Source organism: Hemitrygon akajei, chromosome 9 (genome assembly GCF_048418815.1).
Source record: "Hemitrygon akajei chromosome 9, sHemAka1.3, whole genome shotgun sequence".
NCBI lineage: Eukaryota > Metazoa > Chordata > Chondrichthyes > Myliobatiformes > Dasyatidae > Hemitrygon > Hemitrygon akajei.
In genome coordinates this window covers 26908313-26933089 of record NC_133132.1, presented here as the reverse complement: position 1 = coordinate 26933089, position 24777 = coordinate 26908313, and the positions used below count along the sequence as shown (strand labels likewise).

Below are 24777 nucleotides of genomic sequence, written 5' to 3'. Positions count from 1 at the left end.
ATCCACTGCCTAATCATGGGGCAATTTACAATGACCCACTGATTTACTAACCAGTATGCCTTTGACTGTGGGAGAAAACCGGAGCTCCTGGAGGAAATCCATGCATTCCATGTAGTCTCCTTACAGATTATGCCAGAATTTAACTCTGATCTCCGATGCCCAAGCTGTAATAGTGTCGTGCTAACTGCCACGTTACCATGGCACCAGATATCTACGAAAGGATGTGCTGGCATTGGAGAGGGTCCAGTGGAGATTCACGAGAATGATCCCAGGAATGAAATAGTTGATGTTTGAGGAGCATTTGATGGCTCTGGGCCTGTACTCACAGGAATTTAAAGAACGAGGATGATCTCATTGAAACTTACTGAACATTGAGTGGCCAGAATGGAATGAACATTGAGAGGATGTTACCAATAGTAGGAGAGTCTGGTTCCAGAGAGTAAAGCCTCAGAATAAGGCACCCCTTTAGAAAGGAGATGAGGAGGAATTTCTTTAGCCAGGGGGTGGTGAATCTGTGGAATTCATTGCCACAGACAGCTGTGAAAGCTGTGTTTGGGTATATTTAAAGAGGAGGTTGATAGATCCTTGATTAGAAAGGTTGTCAAAGTTTACAGGAGAAGGCAGGAAAATGGAGTTGAGTTAAAATACATCAGCCAGTGGATGGTCTGAATGGCTCAATCCTGCTCGTGTCTTATGAGAAAAGAAAATATAGTACACTATTGGTCTGTTTCTGACATCAGTCAATGTTTAAAAGCACTGCAGTTGTAAAAAAAAACATAGATAGTGGGCACATATCTGTAATAACACAACACTGCTTCACATTGAACTGATCCAACAAATGGTTACTGGTCTGTCAGCAGACAATACAAGAGTTAAGAGGCAGCAGCTCAACTTGAGATACAGCTAATAGAGTTGGTGCCTCACAGTTCAGCAATCCAGGTTAAGTCCTGATCTCTGTGACGGTGGGTTGCTCCTGTTCCCTCCAACATTCCAAAAATGGGTGGATTAGGAAGTTACATTGGCCTGTACGGTAGAGACTGGAGGATGGAGGGATAGCAAAGTGGGACTAGTGAAATTGTTTTGATGGTGTCAAGAACCTGTCAGGATGTATGACTCCACTGCATTCTTAGTCAACCAATAAAAACTATAGAATTGCTTTCCATTTGCATGCCTGCCCCCTGTCAGGACATTGGACACAGTTTGCACTCGTCCATCCTGAAAAATTATGGTACTTCCTAAGGACCAGCTTTGTTTGGGTATCTCCAAAATTGTGCCTGTCTTTCATAAGAGTTGGATTTGGACAGCAGCCAGGGAGAGGTTGGTAATTCAAATTACCTTACAGTCTGAAATGCTTAAAGGACTCTTGAAATAGATCTGTGCCGAGGAATACTCTGCCCAAGTGTTACAATGGTAATTCCTCACCATTAAGGTTATACATTCAGCAGTACCACATCCTACAATTATAGTGAATTACCTGTACCCGCTTGTACAGTACTCTCATGAGTGTCCTCTACACCATTATTACTGCTATTATAGTGACAATCTTGTCTGCCAGTAATGTGCAAATTTACAGTGTCAGTATGTACCCTAAAATTTTAACAATATCCATTTTTGGTAGACGTGGCAGATATTTATTTCTAACAAGTGCAAGGTGGTGTATTTTGGGAAGTCAAATTGGGGTCTACAGTAAACAGTAAGGTGCAGGAATGTTGGTGGACAGTGGGACATTGAAAATCAGGTCCATTATTTTCTGCAAGTTATACAGGGTGCTGAAAGCGGCACATGGCACACTTCCCTTCATAGACCAGGGAATCACTATAAAAGTCGGGACATTAAGTTGCAACTTTACAAAATAGAGTGGCCCACGTAGTTCAAGTGGCTGCCAAATTCCGGGAAAGATGTGGTTTTGCTGGAAAGTGCAGAAGTTATTCACCAAGATTTTGCTTGGAATGGACGACTTTAATTACGGGGAGAGATTGGATAGGTGGGTATATTTTCCCAAGAGTGATGTGGGTTGAGATATAAAAAGGCATAAATAGGATGAAAGAAAACCTTTTCCTCGTGAGTGGGCTATCAAAACATGAGGGCATTGATTCAGGTATGCAGGAGTTGTCCACACTTTGAAATAATATCTAGAATTTGCTGACAGAAGATGTTCTGGAATCAGTTACAGTCACTGATTAAGATACATTTGGACAACTGAATCGGCATAGTGATGCACATGTGGGCAAATGGGATTGGTGTAGGTAGGCAAACTGGTTGGCATATATATGGTGGTCAAAGTACTCATTTATGTGCTATTCAATTCCATGACCTATACCCACCAGAACCATAACACATTTTATAATAACCTGTGCACACAAGCACTACACCATGTTATATGGTCACAGATATGTGTCCACAGAAATCCTGGGTCTAAAGCTGATATGGACCTGGATCAGGATTTCAGACCCAAAAGATTGGGCTGGGCCCAGCATTGTGATGAGCTGAGGGCCCAGTCAAGGATAAGGATATGTACAGAGAGGAAAGGGAGTAATACGTGTTGGAGGAGGAGCATTAGCAGCATCACTCCACAGTCATAGTGTAATAACTCTGTTATTACATCACAGCCACATTTTAAGCTGTTGAGATGGATCTGGGATTCACAGTCACATCTCCACTGCCTCACAGTTGGCTGACAGGAAAATTGGCATCTAGTATTTTAACTGTTTAATACCAGAAATCCCAAACCATTTAGGACTATTGGCAACCTGAATGCAGAAAGGCTAGTTGTTCCATAAGGGCTTTGCCAACCAAATTTCAATTTTATAAAGCAGTCATCACATTTTTCTGGCACTGAAGAACATTCAACACAACACCTAGCATAACTTTCCAGTCAATCCCTATATCCTCACAATTATTCTTTCTCCACTACCCTATACAATTCCTTTCAAAGCACCAAATGATTACTTTCACTTCTCTCAATGAATTGCATATCATATCAATCCGAGTAAAAAGATCTTTTCCCCATGTTACCCAAATTTAAACTTGCTCTGAACCATCTGCTAAAGGGATTGGCTACATCTAAATTAGTCATGACCTTTATCAAATCTCCTCCCATATGCAAATACTCTGAGGAAGAACAGCCTAAGCCTTTTCAGTTCACCAGAACTACAATCAACTTCTTGTGAAAAGCCAACAAAGCCATCAGCAATAATTGATCACTTCTCCAAATCTCACTGTGGTTGACAGAAACTGCAAAGTAGAAGTTGGGAAATATCCCAAGGATTATTCTTTCCTTGCTGACTATTGTTTGCAATGGTTTGCATGCTCACTTATGCAGAAAAAGTCCTTTTGGCCCATTAGTTCCGAGCTTGCTCCAAGCAGATCAATCCCAACAATCCCATTCCCTCTGTTATTTTCCTGTAATCCTTTAATCCAAGGGTTTCCAACCTGGCACCCATGGACCCCTTGCAATGGTATTGGTTCAGGGAGAAAGAGAGATTGCGAACCCCAGCTTTAATCTATTCTCTTTCATGTGCCCACTAACTTTTATTTCTTTATTCACCTACCTACCCTTGGAGGAGCTAAACTAGCAGCAGGTCTTTGTTATGTGGAAGTAGCTACCCGGTCACAAGAAGGACATATAAACACCATGCTTGAAATTGGATTCAAATCCTTGTCACTGAAGCTTAGAGGAAACATCACAACTATTGCAGCAGCCTTATCTACATGACTGTGCACAAGTCGGTCTGTACGTCTGTCTATAAGTAAGAAAGAGAGAGAGAGTGTGTGTTTGTGTGTGCATGCACACACACGTGTTCCTAGCTTGTGCCCATTTGTCTTTGTACATGCCTCCATTCAAAATTAAGCTGCAGAAATTCCCAGAAGTTATTCACAACAAACCACAAAAGAAATTGGGTACCAGACATTCAACCTGCTGAAGTTTTTATTGAATGATTATTTTTCTGGAAAACCTGAAGGCTGTCATTCTCTGGATTTTTATAAGCAGTCCCTTGATCTACCATTAATGGCAACTTTTGTCGTGGCACCACAAACATCTCTATTCTGTTTTCACACAAACCAAGTGCAGCAATACTAAAACAGTCTCCTGTCCGATTCCAAGAGCCTGCTATAATGGTGACTGCACTCAGAAACAAAATTAAAATTGGAATTTTCACTTAAATTTATGCAGCAAAAATATTCATATCTTCATGTCAGAATAGTGTCGTCGACCTGTTCCACTGAGTCTGCCTGGCTAGCGAGCTTCTTCAAGCTTCTTCGATAACTTTCAGTCAATAGATCCAAACTTGCAGTATCAAGAATTTTAGAAATACTCTGTGGTGAAAGAAAACAAAAAGTTTACTTTTCACTATTTTTAAGTACATGGAGTTTTCAAATCTTATTGAGTTCAACAGCAATTTATTTCTAAAGTGATTAAAAAATAGAGAAAAGGCAAGCACATGTAGAAGAGGGAATGGGGTTTGTTTGCTACTGTTGTTTTATTGTTCATTATGTTCAGAGCATTATGGACATGCTCTGTTGGTGCCAGAATGTGTGGCAACATTTGTGGGCTGCCCCCAGCACACTCTTGGGTATATTGGGTTTTTAAAAATTAGTTTTTTTTAATACATTTTCTACATCGCTACAGATAACAAAAACCCAGATCGAAATGAAGAACATTAATACAGTGCAAAAATAAACATACAATAATAATATAATACGAAAGAAGATAATTGAGAAAGCACCCAAATTGAAGATATGTAAAATTAGTATCCTCCCCAAACCCCGCAACAAAAAAGAACTCCAGACCAACCACAACACAATCTAGAGAGTATACATCAGGACATTCAAAACCCCAAAACTGTAAATACACTTAGCAACAGAAGATATTAATGCCTACTACCAACAAAAAAAGAGCTGAAAGCAAGGGACCAAAAAAAAAAACCTTAGTTAAGAGGAAGGTTATGAAAATACTCAATAAAAGGTCCCCAGACCCTATGAAACTTTGTATCCGAATTAAGAACTGAATAATGAATTTTTTCAAGGTCTAAGCAGGACATAATATCATTAAGCCATTGAGCATGCGTGGGCGGGGAAACATCCCTCCATCTAAGAAGGATTAAACATCTAGCCAGGAGAGAAGCAAAAGATAATATTCGACACTTAGTCGAACTCAGCCGTAAATCTGTCTCACCCAAAAAACCGAACAAAGCAATTAAAGGGTTAGGTTCTAGGTGGTGATTCAGAATACAAGATAATGTTATGAAGACGTCTTTCCAAAATTTCTCCAAGCTAGGACAAAACCAGTACATATGAATGAGAGAGGTCTCGCCCCTTTTGCATTTATCACAGAGAGGGCTAATGTTAGGGTAAAACCGGGATAGTTTAGATTTAGACATATGGGCTCTATGAACAATCTTAAACTGTAAAAGGCAATGGCGAGCGCAAAGAGAGGTTGAATTAACTGATTTGAGAATCGAATCCCAAGTCTCATCAGATAAGGAGATATTTAAATCATGCTCCCAAGCCATTCTAATTTTATCCACAGGGGCACGCCATAAGGATGCTAATTTATCACGAATAAATGATATTAAACCTTTACCTAGTGGATTAATAGAAAGAAATAAATCCATAACATTTTTCTCAGGCATTTCAGGGAAGTTAGGAATTAAAGGATTAATAAAGTGTCTAATTTGGAGATATCTAAAAAAATGAGCATTGGGCAGATTGAACTTAGCAGAGAGCTGTTGAAAAGATGCGAAGCGATTATCAATAAAAAGATCTTCACAGAGTCTCAAGATGGCGCTCATGGAGTAAACCGCTTCTAGGCTTTGCTCCAAACCTTTTACGTCTTTTTAACCTACAAACACCCCTTAAGGGATCTTCTTATACTTATTCTAAAGGGGTCTAAACATATAGAATTTTTCTTTTTAACTATTTGAATTATTCTCAACTTGCTGAAATGTCTAGAGCAAAAGAATCGAAACAGACGAAAGAACCGATAACTTTAGAAACAATTGTGAAGCTTATAGAAGACAAATTTGAAGAACTGGAGAGAAAAATAACCGTAAAGTTTTTTCGGTTTGACGAACGTTTGAAATTAGTTGAAGAAAAGCTCCAGACCCTTTCATTGGAATCACAAAAACAACAAGCAAGTATTTTGGTTCTTGAAGAAGCCGCTCGCAAGAAAGATCGTATAATTGAAAAAATACAAGAAGAGCAAACTTCGACTTCTCAACAGATGGATCGTTATAAAGTTAAAATTACTGATTTGGAAAATCGCTCTCGAAGACAAAATCTTCGATTAATTGGGATTCCGGAAAAATTTGAGAGCGGTGATCTTACCGTTTTCTTCTCTAAATTTCTAATGGATGTCTTGGGTCCAGAGGTACTGGACTCTCCCCCGGTAATCGATCGGGCACACCGTGTTTCCCGTTTTCGGTCTGATTCAAGTTTGAAACCACGACATGTAATTCTTCGGATCCATTACCCTCATACCAAAGAACATTTGATTCGGGCGGCTCGAAAAAAGGGTATGATTTGCTATCAAGAGTTTAAATTTCACATTCTGGAAGACTATAGCCCTGAAGTTTTAGATGGCTTTTAGATCGGTTATGTCGAAATTTCACCAGAAAGGCTGCAAGCAAGCGCTGTTATTTCCAGCACACTTGAGAGTCACTCTTGACGACGGAACTTTTCGGCTGTTTAAATCTCCAGCGGATGCTCAAAGTTTTCTGGAACAATGACATTCTATCGGGCTGACTAATGTAATTTAGCCTATAGATTTGGATCTGTTACAGAATGATGTTTGGGTTTTTTTTGGGTATGGTTTACATGTATTTCTTATATACGGTTAAAGCTTTTTTTTGGCTCGGTTTATTTTGACTTTATTATTTTTCCATATTACTAATCTATTAGCGTTGAAAATAACTTATTAGGGTTTTTTTTTCTCCTTTTTGTTTTTCTTTTTAAGCTGATATATGCTTTTTTATACTCTTAACATTTAAATATTAAGATTTAAAAAAAAAATGTCGTTTCTTCTTCCCGACAGACTTTAGTGCTTGGAACGTCATATCTGTTTTGATGTGTTTGAAAGTTCTAAACTTTCATTTAAAATACCAATCCAGTATAAGTCATTTATGGGTTTTATCGTTTTAATTCTTTTTTAACCCTTTTGTTTATATACATTTATAATACTAATTTTATATTTTAACTTTTGTTATACCAACCCTTTCTTATAATGTGGGTTGTTTGTATTTTTTTTATACTTTGTTATGTCTGAGTTGCCGTCTTGAGACACGGGGGTAATTTTAGTATTAGATTTCTTGCTTGCCTCTTTTTGGCTTTTTTCCTGGGGTTTTGAGGGTGGAGGGAGGGGGATTTTTCTTTTTTCTTTTCTTTTTGCCTGCTTTCTGCTTAGTTTTATTTCATGGGCTTATATGAAACTACAAAAATGGTCGCAGTGCCGTGACTTCCGGTTTCTCCTTGAACTTACTTCCTTCTTCTGGGTTCATGAGTTCACTTTTTTTTCAAACTTATGTGTTAATTGTAATAAATATTGTTAATATGGATAGGACTATTAACTTTGTTTCTTGGAATACTAATGGTTTAAATCATCTGATCAAACGGAAAAAAACATTCAAAGTATTCCATAGAATGAATGCTAATGTTATTTTTGTACAAGAGACTCATGTAAGGAAGGTGGATAGTCAACGGTTGTTTAGGTTTTGGAAGGGCCACCAGTATCACTCAAATTCGCAGGCCAAAGTAAGAGGTGTTTCTATTTTTATAGATTCATCAACTTCTTTCATACATCATGAAACAATTTCAGATCCGCAAGGTAGATTTTTGCTTATTACTGGTCTACTTTTTAATCAAAAAGTTGTTTTAATTAATGTTTATGCTCCAAATACTGATTGTCCTGAATTTTTAAAATGTTTATTTACATCCTTTCCTAACTTGAATCAATACAGATTGATAATGGGTGGGGATTTTAAATGTTGTTTAAACCTTTTGATGGACAGATCCAAGCCCACCCAAACTCTTTCGAATAAATCGGCTTCTCTCATTAACTCTTTTATGATTGATTCAGCTATTTGTGAAATTTGGCGTTTTTTTACACCCTAACGACAAAGAATTTTCATACTTTTCCCATGTTTACCATAATTACTCAAGAATTGATTACTTTTTCATTGATCACCATTTAATTACAGATGTTATGGGTAGTAAATATGACTCTATTACCATATCTGATCATGCACCTTTGAAGTTATCTATTAAGACGACGGATTCATATATTAATACTAAAGGTTGGAGGTTTAATCCTGTTTTATTGCAGGATCCTGACTTTGTCAACTTTATTAAACAGCAAATTGATTTGTTTTTCTCAACAAATTTTACAGCAGAGATCTCTAGTGGAACTTTGTGGGATACTTTTAAGGCATATATTCGTGGACAGATTATTTCATATTCTGCTGGAGTTAGGAAACGAACTAATTCTAAAATATTAACACTAGTTGATAAAATCAAAGCAATTGACAAGATTTATTCAATGACCCCTGGCAAAGAACTTTATAAAGAAAGAGTGGAACTTCAAATGGAGCATAGCTTATTATCCTCCTCGATTGAAAGTCAGTTAATTAAATCAAAAGCCCAATTCTATATATATGGAGATAAGTCTGGTAAATTACTAGCTAACCAATTGAAAATTGTTTCGGATAAACGACAGATTACTAGGATTCGTAAACAAGATGATACTTTGACGATCGATCACAAAGAGGTAAATAAAGCCTTTCAAGATTTTTATAATTCCTTATATCAATCAGAATGTACTAAGGACTCTTCTATAATAAATGAATTTTTAAGGAAATTGAATATTCCAAAAGTAACTGTTGAGGATAGTGTATTTTTGGACACACCTATTACGGAGTCTGAAATAGAAAAGGCTATTTTTTCAATGAATTCGGGTAAAGCTTCTGGTCCAGATGGTTTTTCTACAGAATTTTTCAAATCTTTTTCTTCCACACTTTCTCCTTGGCTTTGTAAAATTTTTAAAGATGCATTAAGTATAGGTAAACTACCACAATCTTTTTATGAAGCTTCTATTTCTTTAATTCTTAAAAAAGATAAAGACCCTACTGAATGCGCATCCTATCGGCCTATATCCTTGTTGAATACGGATTTTAAGATTTTTAGTAAAATTTTGGCTATTAGATTAGAAAATATATTACCTCGAATTATCTCTGAAGATCAGACTGGATTTATTAAAAATCGCTATTCATCTTTTAATATTAGAAAATTAATTAATATTATTTATACCTCTTCATCTAAAATACCAGAATGTGTCATTTCTTTAGATGCCGAAAAAAGCATTTGATAGAGTCGAATGGCCATATTTATTTAATACAATGCAACATTTTAATTTTAGTTCAAAATTTATTTCATGGATTAAATCAATATACCATAAACCCTTAGCTTCGGTTTTTACCAATAATCAAAGATCCCCTTTTTTTCAGCTATTTCGTGGTACAAGGCAAGGTTGTCCTTTAAGTCCTTTATTATTTGACATTGCTTTAGAACCCTTGGCTATAGCTATTCGTGAATCACCTAATATTTTTGGTATTACCCGTGGGGAGACAACGTATAAGGTATCATTATATGCGGATGACTTGTTATTATATATATCTGACCCTGAAAGATCTATTCCTGCTATTTCTTCTTTGCTCGCTCAATTTAGTAACTTTTCTGGTTATAAATTGAATTTTAATAAGAGTGAACTATTTCCATTAAATATGCATGTTCCAATTTATAATCATGTACCATATAGAATTGTTACAGATTATTTTACTTATTTAGGTATTAAAATTACTAAAAAACATAAAGATTTATTTAAAATTAATTTTCTACTTTTAATCGATCAAATTAAGCAACTGGTTAATAGGTGGTCTCCATTATCTTTGTCTTTGGTAGGCAGAGTTAATGCCATTAAGATGATGATACTACCTAAATTTTTATATTTATTTCAAGCATTACCAATTTTTATTCCTAAATCTTTTTTTGATATGGTTGACTCTAAAATATCTTCTTATTTGTGGCAGAACAAAAATCCTAGACTAGGCAAAAAATATTTACAGAAGCCTAAGAAGGAGGGCGGCTTGGCTCTACCAAACTTAAGATTTTACTATTGGGCAATTAATATACGGTATTTAATATTCTGGACACAAGAATTGACCACAGCTGCTTGCCCACAATGGGTAAATTTGGAATGTAAATCTGTGCAAGATTTTTCACTGATCTCAATCTTAGGATCTTCACTTCCTTTTTCATTATTCAAAATGAATAAACAGATAACTAATCCTATAGTCAAGTATACATTACGAATTTGGTTTCAATTTCATAAATTTTTTGGCTTGAATAAGTTTATGCTGTCATGTCCTATAATATCTAACTACTTTTTTCGGCCTTCATCTATAGATCAAGCTTTTCTTTTATGGAAAACAAAAGGTATAACATGTTTTCGTGATCTGTTTTTGGATGATAACATTATGTCCTTTGAACAGCTATCTAATAAATATAATTTACCTAAAACCCATTTTTTTAGATATTTGCAAGTCAGAAATTTTCTGTATAATGAATTAAAGTCTTTTTCGAAAGAATGTCCATTGGACATTACAGAAAGAATTTTAGCCCTCAATCCTTGTCAAAAGGGTTTAGTAGCTATTATTTATAATATGATTATGAGTGTACAGCCAGATGTATCAGGAAAAATTAAGAAGGAATGGCAAGAAGAATTGCATTGTCCTATATCTACTGAGGAATGGGAAAATTTTTTATCATTGGTAAATTCGTCCTCTATTTGTGCTAAACATGCCCTAATACAATTTAAGGTTGTACATAGAGCTCACATGTCTAAAGATAAACTGGCTCGATTTTATTCTTATGTTAATTCAACCTGTGACAGATGTCATTCTGATGTTGCTTCACTGACTCATATGTTTTGATCCTGTCCTTGTTTACAAAATTATTGGAAAGATATTTTTAATATTATCTCAAGAGTTTTAAATATTAATCTCCAACCGCATCCTTTTACTGCAATTTTTGGTTTACCAATGATAGATAATAATCGTCTATCCGCTTCATCTCAACGAATGATTGCATTTGTCACATTAATGGCTAGAAGATCTATTTTACTGAATTGGAAAGAAATTAACCCTCCAACTGTATTTCAGTGGTTTTCTCAAACTATTTCTTGCCTGAGTTTAGAAAAAATTAGAAGTGTGGTTTTTGATTCTTCAGTTAAATTTGAGGAAACTTGGAGACCATTTATTCAACATTTTCATATGAGTTAAATGGTCTGATCCTAAACCTTACTGTTATTATCCTTAATTATTTGGATGGAGGTTCGGAGTTATCGGCACTACTGTATGTATTTAACATTATGCAATTGCCCATGTTGGTTAGTTTTTTTTAAAGTTTTCTTTTAGTTTTTGTTGGGGTTTTTTTTCTCTTTTTCGATTCTTTTACATTAATACTATGAGTTTGGGAAGCCTTATATATTGATTATTACATATCTGATTGTTTATTTAAACTATTATTTATGTACTCTCAAATGTTTTGTATTCATAGTTCACTAATGTTTTTCCTAAAATTAATAAAAAGATTTAAAAAGAAAGAAAGAAAAAGATCTTCAAAATGTCTAATGCCCTTCTTATACCAATCATGGAATGCTGAATCATACGTAGTAGGTAAAAAAAGGTGATTATGTAAGATAGGGCTAGAAAAGGAAAAACCATGGAAACCATAAAACTTCCTAAACTGAGCCCATATACGCAAAGTGTGTCTAACAAGAGGATTAACAATTAATCTGGACAAACTACTAGGGAGTACAGAGCCAAGAAGTGCAGATATAGATAAATCTTTAGTGGAACTCAACTCCATTGCCACCCAATTAGGGCACACGGGTTGGCCATGGAAAAAAGACCAAAAGGTAGCACAACGTATATTGGCTGCCCAATAATATAAACGAAAGTTAGGTAAAGCCATGCCACCCTCTTTTTTAGATTTTTGGAGATAAACTTTATTAATTCTAGAGCGCTTATTCTTCCACAGATATGACAAAATAATAGAGTCTAAGGAATCAAAAAAAGATTTAGGAATAAAAATTGGGATTGATTGAAATAAATATAAAAGTTTAGGGAGAACATACATTTTAACAACATTGATACAACCTACCAAAGACATAGATAGAGGTGACCATTGTAACAGACTCTGTTTTATAGTATATGAAAGATTGGCAAAATTTTCACGAAAGAGATCTTTAAACTTCCTTGTGACTGTAATCCCAAGATAAGTAAATTGATTATGAACTACTTTAAAAGGGAGATCACAAAATGTTAATTCTTGTGCTTCTTTATTAATTGGGAAAAGTTCGCTCTTATGTAAATTAAGTTTATAGCCAGAGAACTGGCTAAACTGATCAAGAAGTGAAAACATTGGAGGTAAGGATGTAGACGGATTTGAAAGAAAAAGTAATAAGTCATCAGCATAAAGAGAAACTCTATGCTCAACACCCCCTCTCCAAATCCCGGTCAATTCAGGACAATTTCGAAGTGCTATCGCCAAAGGTTCTATAGCCAAATCAAAGAGAAAGGGACTTACAGGGCATCCCTGGCAGGTGCCACGTTTGAGGTTAAATAACTGGGACTTCTGAAAATTAGTCAAAACAGAGGCAGTAGGACACAAATACAGCAATTTGATCCAAGAGATAAAACTTTGACCGAAGTCAAATTTTCCTAAAACTGCAAAACAGGTAGTTCCAATCTTTATGATCAAATGCTTTCTCCGCATCGAGGGGAATAACACATTCAGGAATCCCAGTTGAAGGTGAATATAAAATGTTAAATAAACGCTGAATGTTGAAAAAAGGAAGACGATTTTTAATAATACCAGTTTGATCATCAGAAATAATAGAGGGGATAACAGTTTCTAATCTATAAGCCAAAACTTTGGCCAAGATTTTAACATCAACATTGAGCAAAGAAATCGGCCTATACGAGGAACACTCTGTTGGGTCTTTACCCTTTTTTAATAAAAGAATAATAGATGCCTCATTAAAAGAGGGTGGCAATTTACCGTAATTAAATGAGTCAGATAATACTGAGAATAACTGAGGGGAAAGAAGTGAAGAGAATGATTTATAAAATTCTATGGGGAACCCATCAGGTCCAGGAGATTTCCCTGAAGACAATGCAGAAATTACAAAAGATATTTCTTCTGATGAAATAGGCGCGTTAAGTTTGGCTTTAAAATCAGACGAAAGCGAAGGAACATTCAGATTATTTAAAAAGTGATCAACAGAGATATTGTCATTCAAAGATTCAGAGGAATAAAGTCGAGAATAGAAATTTTTAAATGCGTCATTGATTTCTAAGTGATCCGATGTAAAGTCTCCATTCTCCTTCCGGATCTTTGTAATGTGTTGTTTGGCTTTGGAATGTCTCAGCTGATTGGCTAGAAATTTACCAGATTTGTCACCATGAATATAGAGGTGACTCTTACTTTCAAGAAGTTGGCGTTCGACACGTTGAGTAGACAGAAGATTAAATTTAGTTTGAAGTTCTACACGCTTCTTGTATAATTCAGGATTCTTAGTTTGAGCATACAGTTGATCCAATTCTTTAATCTGATTAATGAGGTCTAATCGATCTGCACATGACTTTCTATAAGATTTGCTGTATAGGAGATTATTTGACCCCTCAAATATGCTTTCATGGCATCCCAGACAATCTGGGATGACACTTCAGATGATGTATTGGTGTTAAAATAAAAGGTTATCTGATCCTTAATAAATTTTAGAAAATCCTCATCCGATAATAAAGTCGAGTCAAAACGCCAGTGTTTATTCCTCTGAGGGAGACCAGGAAAATTTAAGGACAAAGTAATTGGGGCATGGTCAGAAATCAGTATACTCTGATAGTCACAAGAATAGACAGATGGAATAAGTTGATTATCGAGTAAAAAGTAGTCAATTCTAGTAAAGGTATGGTGAACATGTGAAAAAAAAGAGTAATCTCTCTCAGTGGGATGAAGGAAACGCCATATATCAGAGATACCATAATTAGAGAGAAAAGAGTGAATAGCTAAGGCAGATTTAGTAAGTAGTCTAGTTACAGAGGACGATCGATCCAAATTAGGATCTAACCAACAATTGAAATCGCCACCCAGTATAACAGAGTATGAGTTTAAATCTGGTAGCGAGGAGAAAAAACGTTCAAAAAAATTAACATCATCAAAATTGGGAGCATACAGGTTTGCTAGTACAACTTTAGTATTGTATAATTTACCAGAAACAATAATAAAACGGCCATTTGTATCAGATATCTTATTATGGAGTTCAAAAGGAATATTTGAATTAATAAGGATGGAGACCCCCCCCCCCCCCCTAGCTTTGGCAGCAAAGGATGAATGAAAATGCTGACCCGCCCACTTTGACAGAAGCCAAGAATGATCAAAACTACAAATATGAGTTTCTTGAAGGAAAGCAATGTCAGCTTTGAGTTGTTTAATATGGGAGAAGACCTTCCTTCTTTTAACAGGATGATTCAGTCCCTTTACATTCCAGCTCACAAATTTAAGTGAATTAACCATTATCAATTGTTAGTGCACAGAAGGCAGCAGGCATATAAAAAATCAAGCAGTACAATAACAGTCTGGGAGCAAAAATGTAAACATAGATCTGTAGAATCAAAACAGAGACATGTCCTGAATAACAAAGGAAAACAAAAGAAACAGTGAGTAGTGTTGGAACTGGAGAACCCACCCCCTCCTCGCAACCCAAAATTAGATGGCTACCTAAAAAAGCAGCTAGCACTACCAAAAAAATTAACCCAAGTATGACTTCCAGTTCTGTGTCGTTAACAAAAGTTCTGTATAAATAATATAGCAAATAGTAACTAATTTATGCACTAGAAAACAGAATTATAAATAGGAACAACTTCAACAGAAGTATAAAGCTTAATACAAAGAAAATCAGAAGAAAACTAAAACTAACCTACCCGCGAAAAATTATAAAAGATTAAAAGAAAAAAAAGGGGAGGGAGAAAAAGGGGAGATTATAAAATTCAAAGAGAGTCCTTATCAACAATTTACAGAAAAAAAAGCAAAACTTAAACTATGAATCAACCAACAGGGAGGCCTTCAATAAAAACTCCAAACCTCCAAAACAAGTTAAAGACAATTGTAGTTCTCGAAAGATAAGGTTATACAAAAATAAAATAGATTACATAGGTAAAATCTAAAAGTTCGCAGGGAAACATTAAACTTATCTACGGTATTTAGAAAAAAATGCACCAAGTCCAGGGAGAGATTGACTACAGCCCTTAGAGTTTCAATAGATAATGACTGAATTATTCAAGTAAAGTCTGAGTTCGGAAAAGATAGTTTTACTTCGAGAAGTACTTCTCAACCATTTTAGAAGGTCAGGCCGGTTCCGAAGAAGACGAGGTGGCTGGGAGACTTCCAACAAACGCCTCAGCCTCCTTCACTGATTTAAACCACTTATAATCTCCAGTAGTAAGCGTAATTTGGAGATTGGCTGGGTTTTGAAGAAAGGGTCTGAGTCCACGATCAAAAAGCACTTTCATTACACCTTTAAACTCAGTACGCATCTTCAGAACCTGGGGGGCAAAATCCTCCACAAAACGAATGACCATATTTTGAAAGGCAAAAGTACCTCTGCGGCGTGCCTCCATCATCAAGCGGTTTTTCACCTGGTATTGATGAAAGCATAAAATAATCGGCCGTGGACGGGAACCCAGAATTGCTCGAGGAACATAGATCCTGTGTGCCCTTTCAAGCTCAGGTGGAGTCGGAAAAAATTCTTTCCCGAAAATCTCACAGAGAAACTTGGAAAAAAATTCAACGGGAGAGCCCTTTTCGGTGGCTTCTGGCAAAGCAAGAATTCGTAGATTGCAACGTCTGCTCCGATTTTCAAGATCCACCATTTTGGAAAAAAGTTTACTATTCTTCTCCTCTAGGTTGGAGCAGAGAGTTTCAAGATATTGAACACGGCGTTTTAAATTTTCAGAAGTTACGTCAATGCGAGATAAATGTTCATCATGATCATCCACTCTAGCATTAATCTGATCCAGTTTGGCATTCAGCTGGTTGAAAGAAGTTCTAAATTCAGTTCTAAAATCCATTAAAGTATCTTGTCGATGTTGTTCCAGAACAGCGAGAATGTCAGCCGACAAAGCCGTAGAAGTTTCCTTTTTCCCGGTTTTAGTACTTTTGGTAGCCATTATAAGGTAGATGTGTTCGCAGGCAGGTAAAAGAGAACTAATAAAATACCTAACTAAGGTTTAAGAAGGGAGACACATAGTGCAAAGGTAGGAAGAATAACGGAGCAAAAGTTCGGAGTGACTAAGCAATCGCCATCTTACCGGAAGTTGGTATATTGGTTTTTAACACAATCAACACATTTCACTGTATATTTTGATGTACACATGATAAATAAACTTGAATCTTGAACAGGTCATACATCCCTTTGAGCTTATAACAGCACTCAGTAATCTAGAGACCATACTCCTGTCCGATCCTTGTGTTTCAGATCACGATCTATTGATTCAAACTTGAGTACACTCAGTGAATAAACAACAGCAGGCCTTTAAGAAAGAGAATTCCAAAGATTTTACCAAGAAATTTCTCATCCCAGCCTTTCATGGTAAAGGCTTTCATCCTCAACTGTGCATTCCAATTCCAAAATGTCCTGGTCAGAGGAAGCATCTTCCTTCTTCTTCATCCTTACATACTGCAGCAAGTACAGGTTCATCCTACTTGCTCATTATTTCTGGGACGATTTTCCCAGTGCAGATATCAATCTAGTGAACTGTGCCATACCAACACCAAGGCAAGTATATCCTTCCTTCAGGCCAGAGACTGTGATGAGCAAAATCGTAAAGCTGGTATTCATTTAATGTTGCCTCATTCTTTTGATCATACAAATGAATTACATCAATCAGAAAATAAATATGAGGCCCTGGGTATTAGGAGCCAATTTAGAGAAAAGTACTTGGAGACGGGTGTAAAACTGAAGATACACGTGGTAATACAGTGACATCATAGCATGGTGTAGGCGTTTGTGATCTGCTCAGACAATCCCTGAAGGAATGCAACCAAATACTTTGACTAGCCTCCCCAACAGGGTAGATTACCTGACTTCACCAAACTTCTGATGTTGTACAAGTAACTGAGAGATAGAGGCTGGAAACAGGCCCTTCAACCCAGTGAGTCCATGTTGACTATTTATTTACATTCATCTTTCCCCAACCCATTTTATTATCCACACATTCCCATTAAATCTGCCCCCACCCCAACCAAAGATTCTCCACACTAAATTGAAAATTTGTTACTGATGATTTGCTACAAGATGCAAATGTTGGTAACCATGCGTAGAATTTTTGCCTGCTTTTTGGAGTTTAATAATACATAAACAATACAGATTTGGGGTGATAATACAATAGGGTCAAAGACTGATATCTCCCTCTGTATCTTATCGCAGCTCACTCGCCCCCACGCAGCCTAGAATCCATAAGGACATGATTTAACCAGCATGCCATGTGGACCACATGACAGTATACAATTTAAGACTAATACTCCAAGGTCAATTCCTGTTGGTCAAAGTTAAGAATTAGTTAATCTGACTAAAAGGAGATAAAACTAATATACGAGATCAATTCACATGCCTGACCCTGTTAAAATATTCTCAAAAGACAAAGAGATTAATTTGTTCACAAAAGTCAAGCAAGAATTCCTTTCCAATATACAATATTCTTTCCACAGAGGGTAAATCATTTAATACATTCCACATACCTGATACAACTCCTCTCCTTCCCTTAACCTCAGCAGGCTGACAATGGCTTGTTCACTGTATGCCCGCACACTGGTGTTTTTGTCTTTTGTATTATCGAGCAAGGCTTTCAGGATTGGTTTGATTATCTGAGGGTCGAGTGGGTTCGAAGTGTTTTTAGTACACAACCAGATCATCTTCTCTGCCACTAGTTTCACATCACTTGATGAATTCTGTAAACTCTGCAAGGCAAGATTAGTGTCAAGTATTGATCAATAGACCAAAAACTATTTATGCAAGAGCACTTCAAATTAAATATTTAATATTCATCAGTTGAAAAGATTACATGAATTATAAAATCCCAAAAAGATATTTTATCTTATCCTTCACTATTAAACTCAATTCCCAGTGTCAGCTACCATCATCAACCATTTTGGTCTTGTTCTTTAAATCTACGCCCCCTGCTTCTTTTCACATGTAGAAAGCAAGAATCTCATTCAAATACCAGTTCATACTTCACACCTTCTCTTCCCAAATTCCACCCAATTCGTTCCTCTGTACTAGTAGCTGTCCTTAGCAAAGTCCTTAACCTCTGGAAATCAGTGCAGTTACTGGGTTTTAGATTTAGTAAACTAGAATCTAATACATCACATCATGTAGGAGTGAGGTTTGTTATTTCTGAGGCTTCTGGTATCTTTATAAATGTCATCTTTATAAATGACAAACCATACAAGGTAATACATATTTTTTAACATAGTGAAACAGACATTGAAAGTAAGGTTCTGAATTGTAATTAATCTGTCCAGAGGGCACAGAGAGTGAGATCTACAATAGCACATCGTTCCCCTCCCCTCTCCAAGTATAAAGCACTTTGATACAAGTTCATTGTCCATATTAAATTGTATTTGAATGCTCTACCCACTCCAATTCTTGTGAAATAGTTCCTTCTGTCTTGAACACAACTGCTCATTCCAATTGCCTTCCCATGCAGGACAAGTTTATAGTGCCCCATCCCCTCAAAGTCAATCCAACCAGCTTGCACTGTCAATGGATTGTCCTCTGCAATGTGATATGCCATCCTCCTCTTTCAGCATTGAGGAAGATCATTTCATCTTGTCCAGTCATCCAGTACCACCAATAGCCATTCCTCTTCTCACAGCACCTTCCTATCCAAACTGTCATCCAGGACTCTAACTCACTGACCTCTGATTTAGTACACTTCATCTGGTTCTTATGATGTGGCCTCCCCTACACCTGGGGGAAAATGCAGCCTGGATAACCACTTTGCAGAACACCTTCATTCTGTCTCTAATTCTCCATCCCCCTCCCACTGCTCCCTCTTGGCCTTTTACACTGGTCCCATTAAGCTTAAAGTTTAGCTCAAGAAAGACCACCTCATTTTCCATCTGGGCATGTAACACTTTCCAGATCCAACAATAAATTTAATAATCTCCAGCGACTGGTCATTCCAGCCATTCAGGTCAGTTTATCTCTTCTTCTTGTTAATATCCTTCCAGTTACAGATCTCTAGACAAGCCCTTCAATGTCCTTCAGCTTTTGTCACTCTAGACAACTCCACAGGGAATTTCATTCCTCCTGCTCTCCACTCCATCTTAGACCTTCTGTTCTCTTTGTCTTTTTCTCTTTATCTATAACTCATTTTATCTACTACTTTTTTCCAATTTCTGATCAAGAATCACTAATTTGAAATAGTTAGTTTTTCCTCTTTTCATGGATGTTGCCTGAGTAAATTGGTTTATTATTGCCACATGCACTGACCAAGGTACAGTGTTTTATGTGACATCCATTTTATTACAACAATGCATTGAGGTAGTGCAAGGAAAACAGTAAGAGAATGCAGAATAGTGTTGCTGTTAGAGAAAGTGCAGTTCAAGCAGACAAGAAAGTGCAAGCACTACGATGAGGTACACTGTGAGCTCACAAGTTCATCTTTTCATACTAAGAGCCTTTCAATTGTTTTATTGTTATTGTTTCAGGATACAGCTGTTGTTGAGCCTGGTTGTATGTGTTTTCAGGCTTTAGTATCTTCAGCCCGAAACTTGTTACATTTTCTACCTATCTTTTGTCATTAACACTGAGGAGTATTCTTCAATGGACTTATTAGGTTTTACCTTCACCAGTAGTGTGATGAGTTTTGGAGATATTACTCCGCCTTCGGTCTGTATTTGATGTTTCACCAGGAACCCCATTGCTCGGATTCCACTGGTAGCGATGGGAATCTACAAAACAAAATGTGGTTTCAGTTTGAGTTATTGGTGTAAATGAATACTTGGATTTTCAAGATATTATAACTGAATACTCACTGCAGTGAAACAGTCATTATAACGCAACTTTATACAGCTTACTATTGAATCACACCCACTTTGACACTTGTAATGATTCATTTTAAATGAGTGGTTCTCAAGACTGAGTTTAATGTATTTAGAAATAGTGCAGATCTGCTACAGCAGAAGTCTCTTTTTGTCTAAGGAACAAAATAAAACAAAACATGTCCAAGCAGAATTTTCTTTAGGATCAGCATTTGTATATTTGGGATAAGGTTGCAGGGAAATTCATGCATTACCAGATCATTTTATATAATCCTGGAAATGGCTGCAATTAATTGCTTAATACTGGGAAAAAAATGTTAAGCGATGGTAAACATAAGTGATTCTGCAGATGCTGGAAATCCCGACCAATACACAAAAAAAAAACTGGAGGAACAAGGCAGGTCAGGCAGAGGAATAAAGAGAAGATATTTTGGGCCAAGACCCTTCATCAGGACTGGAAAGGAAGGAGGAAGAAGCCCGAATAATATGGAGGTGAGAAGGTGTACAAGCTGGCAGATGCTAGATGAAACCAGATGAGAGAGAAGGTGGGTGGGGAGGGAGGATGAAGCGAGAAGGTAGAAGAGGCAAAAGCCTAAAAGGGGAGAAATCTGACAGGAGAGGACAGTGGATCATGGGAGAAAGAGGAGGAGGGCCACCAGAGGTGATAGGTGAGAAGAGGGGAAGCAAAATGGGAAGTTGGAAAGGAAAGAAGAGGGAAGGGCAGAAATTACCAGAAGTTAGAGAAATTGATGTTCATGCCAACAGGTTGGAGACTACCCAGACGGAACATGAGGTGTTGCTCCTCCAACCTGAGAGTGGCACCATCATGACTGTAGAGGAGGCTGTGTATCAACACATCGGAACAGGAAGTCGAACTGAAATGGGAAACTGTCTTAGCAATGCTCCTTCATGAACATTATTTATTTATTAATTACTTGGAGATACAACATGGTGAAAGGCCCTTCTGGCCCAACAAGCCCAATTATACCCATGTGATCAATTAACCTACTAACCCGCAAATCTTTGGTATGTGGAAGGAAAATTGAGTACCCAGAAGAAACTCATGCGGTACAAACAGATGCTACAACAGCTTTACAATAACCACACTACCATGCCACATATTTTGCAGATATACAAACAACAACGTAAACAAATCAGTAGGGTGGGCAGCATCTTGGGGAAGAGAAATGGAGAAGAAAAGTCACCGACATGCAGCAATCTTTCTCTACCCTTCCCACAGATGCAGCCTGACCTGCTGACTATTTCCAGAAATCTTTTTTTTCCCACAATTCCAGCATGCATGGCACAGGAAAACACTTGCTTATTTGGCATTTATGAATTCTCAAGTAAATAGCAAAAATTTCTAAGAATATTAAGTAATTTCATAAAATCTTTGTAAAAATTCAAATCAGAATTTGGAGGGATGGGTTCCAATGTGATTTTATTGTCTCTTACAGTACAGCAGGCCACCCTCAATCACTCACGTGTTTACACATTGTGTTGGTTCACATTGTGTTTCAGAAATTGTCATGTATTTCTCCCATCTATCCACCATGCCTACTTAAAGCAGATGGAAAGTCCTCAGTCTTCCATTTCGACATAGTTCTGATGTAATGCCATTAAAACATCCAAAAGCAGCTAATACATTACTGCACACACAAGATGCTGGAGGAACTCAGCAGGTCAGGCAGCATCTATGGAAACAAATAAGCAGTCGACCTTTTTAGCTGAGACCCTTCTTCAGGACTACCCTTTTGATACTGAGAATTAAGAGATTTTAGACTAATTAGTGGCCTATTCAAATGTTAGACTATGCACAAAAGTTTAGGCATAGCCTAAATAAGCTTTTTTTTAATGAAAATGAGCTCAAACAGTGAATTTTACTGTAGGCACTGCATTTAATAGTTTTTATAGAATTTTATAGTCTTTCATCAAAAATAGCTCAGTGTCATCATGAATGACTAAGCCCTGAAGACTTAACTGTTGAATTGATAAGAGATTACACAAGGAGAAAATTCCATTGGATCTGCTGCAGATGCATCTGTCCACAACAGTATTGGTAGCAGTGACAGATAGATAGAGGAGATAGAGCTTCATCTTCATTTTAGAGAAAACCAACCCATCAAGCAGCAATATGACTATTGAATGGAATAGGTTCAGAAAGACCTTGTAGCTAACACTTGGTAATCTCCAAAACCGCGGTTAGCCATCGATCATAACCTGTAACCTTAAGCGGGTACATCGCTCATTGTCATCAAGTCAGGATCAACAAGGATGCAAAACAGAATATTAAGAACAGCACCAAGCACATCAGAAAATCTGTTGTAAAATCAACCTGAATCAGTAAACAGTTTCTCTCTTCACAAACGCCGCCTAACCCGAATAGTATTTCCAGCATACTCAGATTTTATTTCAGACTCAAACATAAGCATTCAGCTCTAAATTATTACAAACTTGGCTGAAATCTGGGTGAATATGAATTCGAGAAACGACAAGAGCCCCAGTCGTCATAGAAGGCAGCATTTGACCAAATGGCAGTAATCACACAACAGGTTAGATTTCTGCCCAACTACATTCAGCTTCTGAATCAATAACTTTTCTCTGAAATTGTGATATCAGCTAACAATTGCAACATACAGTTCCATTCACAGTTCATCAGCATGTAGTGAGACCCAGCAGTATACAGTATTGGTCTTTTAAGGAGGAAAATAATTTAATTAGTTAAGCCCAGAAGACACAGTAGCACAATTAGGCCATTTGGCCCATTGAGTCTGCCCTGCCATTCCATCATGGCTGATTTATTATTCCTCTCAACCCTATATTCTTGCATTCTCCCTGTAACCTTTGACACTCCTATTAATCAAGAACCTATCAACCTCCACTTTAAATGTACCCAGTGACTCAGCCTCCATAGCTGTCCATGGCAATGAATTCCACAGATTCACCATCACCTCGCTAAAGAAAATCTCATCATCTCTGTTCTAAAGGAACATCCTTCTATTCTGAGACCTGGCCTCTGGTCCTGGACTCCCCCAGTATAGGAAACATCCTCTCCACATCCACTCTATCCAGGTCTTTCAAAATTTGATAGGTTTCTGAACTCCAGCAAGTAGGCCCATTTCTATTTCACATGGTAATTATACTGAATTACATGCTGTTGTCTTACCATCTACTTAGAAGGGGAATATTGCATAGTGCAAATCAAGCCTTGTAAATAATGTACTATTGTGTAAATAATAAAAAATAAAATTACTTAAAAATAATCTATAACATCAAAATAATTTAAAATGTCATCCATGATATAATGTACAGATCAGAGCATTATAATATCTCAAACAGTGTTTGCTATAAATGTTGAAACTGATGAAGTTCTGAACTGACAATGGTACTTTAGTAACGACCACACTGCTGTCAACTAATACACATTTCCATCCCACACCCACCCTGCCACCACTTCACAGTTCTTCAGAGATAAACAAGAATGGCTGAGATGAAAGTTTTCCTGCAAAAAAATTCAGGTATTGATAAAATGGTGCAGAATGGGCAGATGGGTGCCCAGAGCTTAACGCAGAGAAATCAGAGTTAAGATTTTAATAGGGAAACAAACAGCATAATGTTAAACCAACAGATCCCCAACACCAGCCAAATAACCACTCATTAGAAGTGCAAAGTTTGAAAAATGCAGTATTTTGTTGCTTTGTACTCAAAAGATTATATTGACCTTTACAAGACAGATCAGCTGTATTTAAATACTATACATAAATGTCACTTTTTATACCCAAGAAGATGGAAAAGATATACATCATTCAGCAGAGAGAATGGAACTGGAATTTTGGTCCTCTTTCCACAACTGTCGCGATGACAGGGTAAACAGTGACAAGGCAAAAAGGGCAAACATTTAACAAAAACAAAGATCACTGAATCTAAACAAACAAAAGGAAAGCATTTTGTCCAACCAGGTCAGTGCAGATGCAGAACCCACAAGTGTTGTATATTTAATATTTCAGTAATAATGTAAACTTAATGTTTGATTAAGCATTCTTGTCCATAATTCATTATGGGTTACATGTAAAAGTAACGTAATTCATCATGCCACCACATCACACTTAAAGTAAAAACAAAACTAAGCTATGCATTCCCAGTTCTGTGTTTTCCTCTCAATTAATTTTATGTTTTGGAGTTACAAAAACATAAGTGTCAATGAGGAAGTTTTAAACAAACCCAAGATGACTATTTACCTGTTGAAGTGCAGTGAAATGTTCGAGAAAAAATCAAGTTTAAATAAAAGGCAGAAGCAGCCAATGAGAAACGAGTGCCAGTTTTGCTGAGTGCATTGGGTTTAAAGGCATAGAGTTTGCTTAAAAGTTTGACTGCTCCAATCAAGCCAGCCAAAATGAACTTTGCTGATATTGTGACAGGAACATTTAGAACTGAAACCATTACTGATAGCAGAATGCTTTAGATATCATAAGTAAAACTGAAGAAGTTGCCTGAGCATTGTCGGTCAGTTGGGTAATGGGCTTTACGATGCACTGAGAGATTGTTTAGTTTGTGGAATTGTACAAGAAAGCATTTAACAACGGCGCTATCAACAGGCCATTTCAAAGAGCCTCTTCCATT

General features: G+C 36.8%; 1 protein-coding gene across 1 annotated transcript in view; it reads right to left on the bottom strand.

Annotated features, from left to right (window-relative positions):
• Positions 1–3910: 3910 nt before the first annotated feature.
• The window catches only part of gcn1 (GCN1 activator of EIF2AK4), a 187807-nt gene continuing 166940 nt past the window's right edge, over positions 3911–24777 (bottom strand). Inside the window, exons 56-58 of the mRNA XM_073055683.1 lie at positions 19960–20067; positions 17851–18069; positions 3911–4317 (exon numbers count right to left, since the gene is read on the bottom strand). Of these exons, the coding sequence (XP_072911784.1) occupies positions 4192–4317; positions 17851–18069; positions 19960–20067 (453 nt within the window). The 3' untranslated portion in view covers positions 3911–4191. The remainder of the gene's footprint in view (positions 4318–17850; positions 18070–19959; positions 20068–24777) is intronic.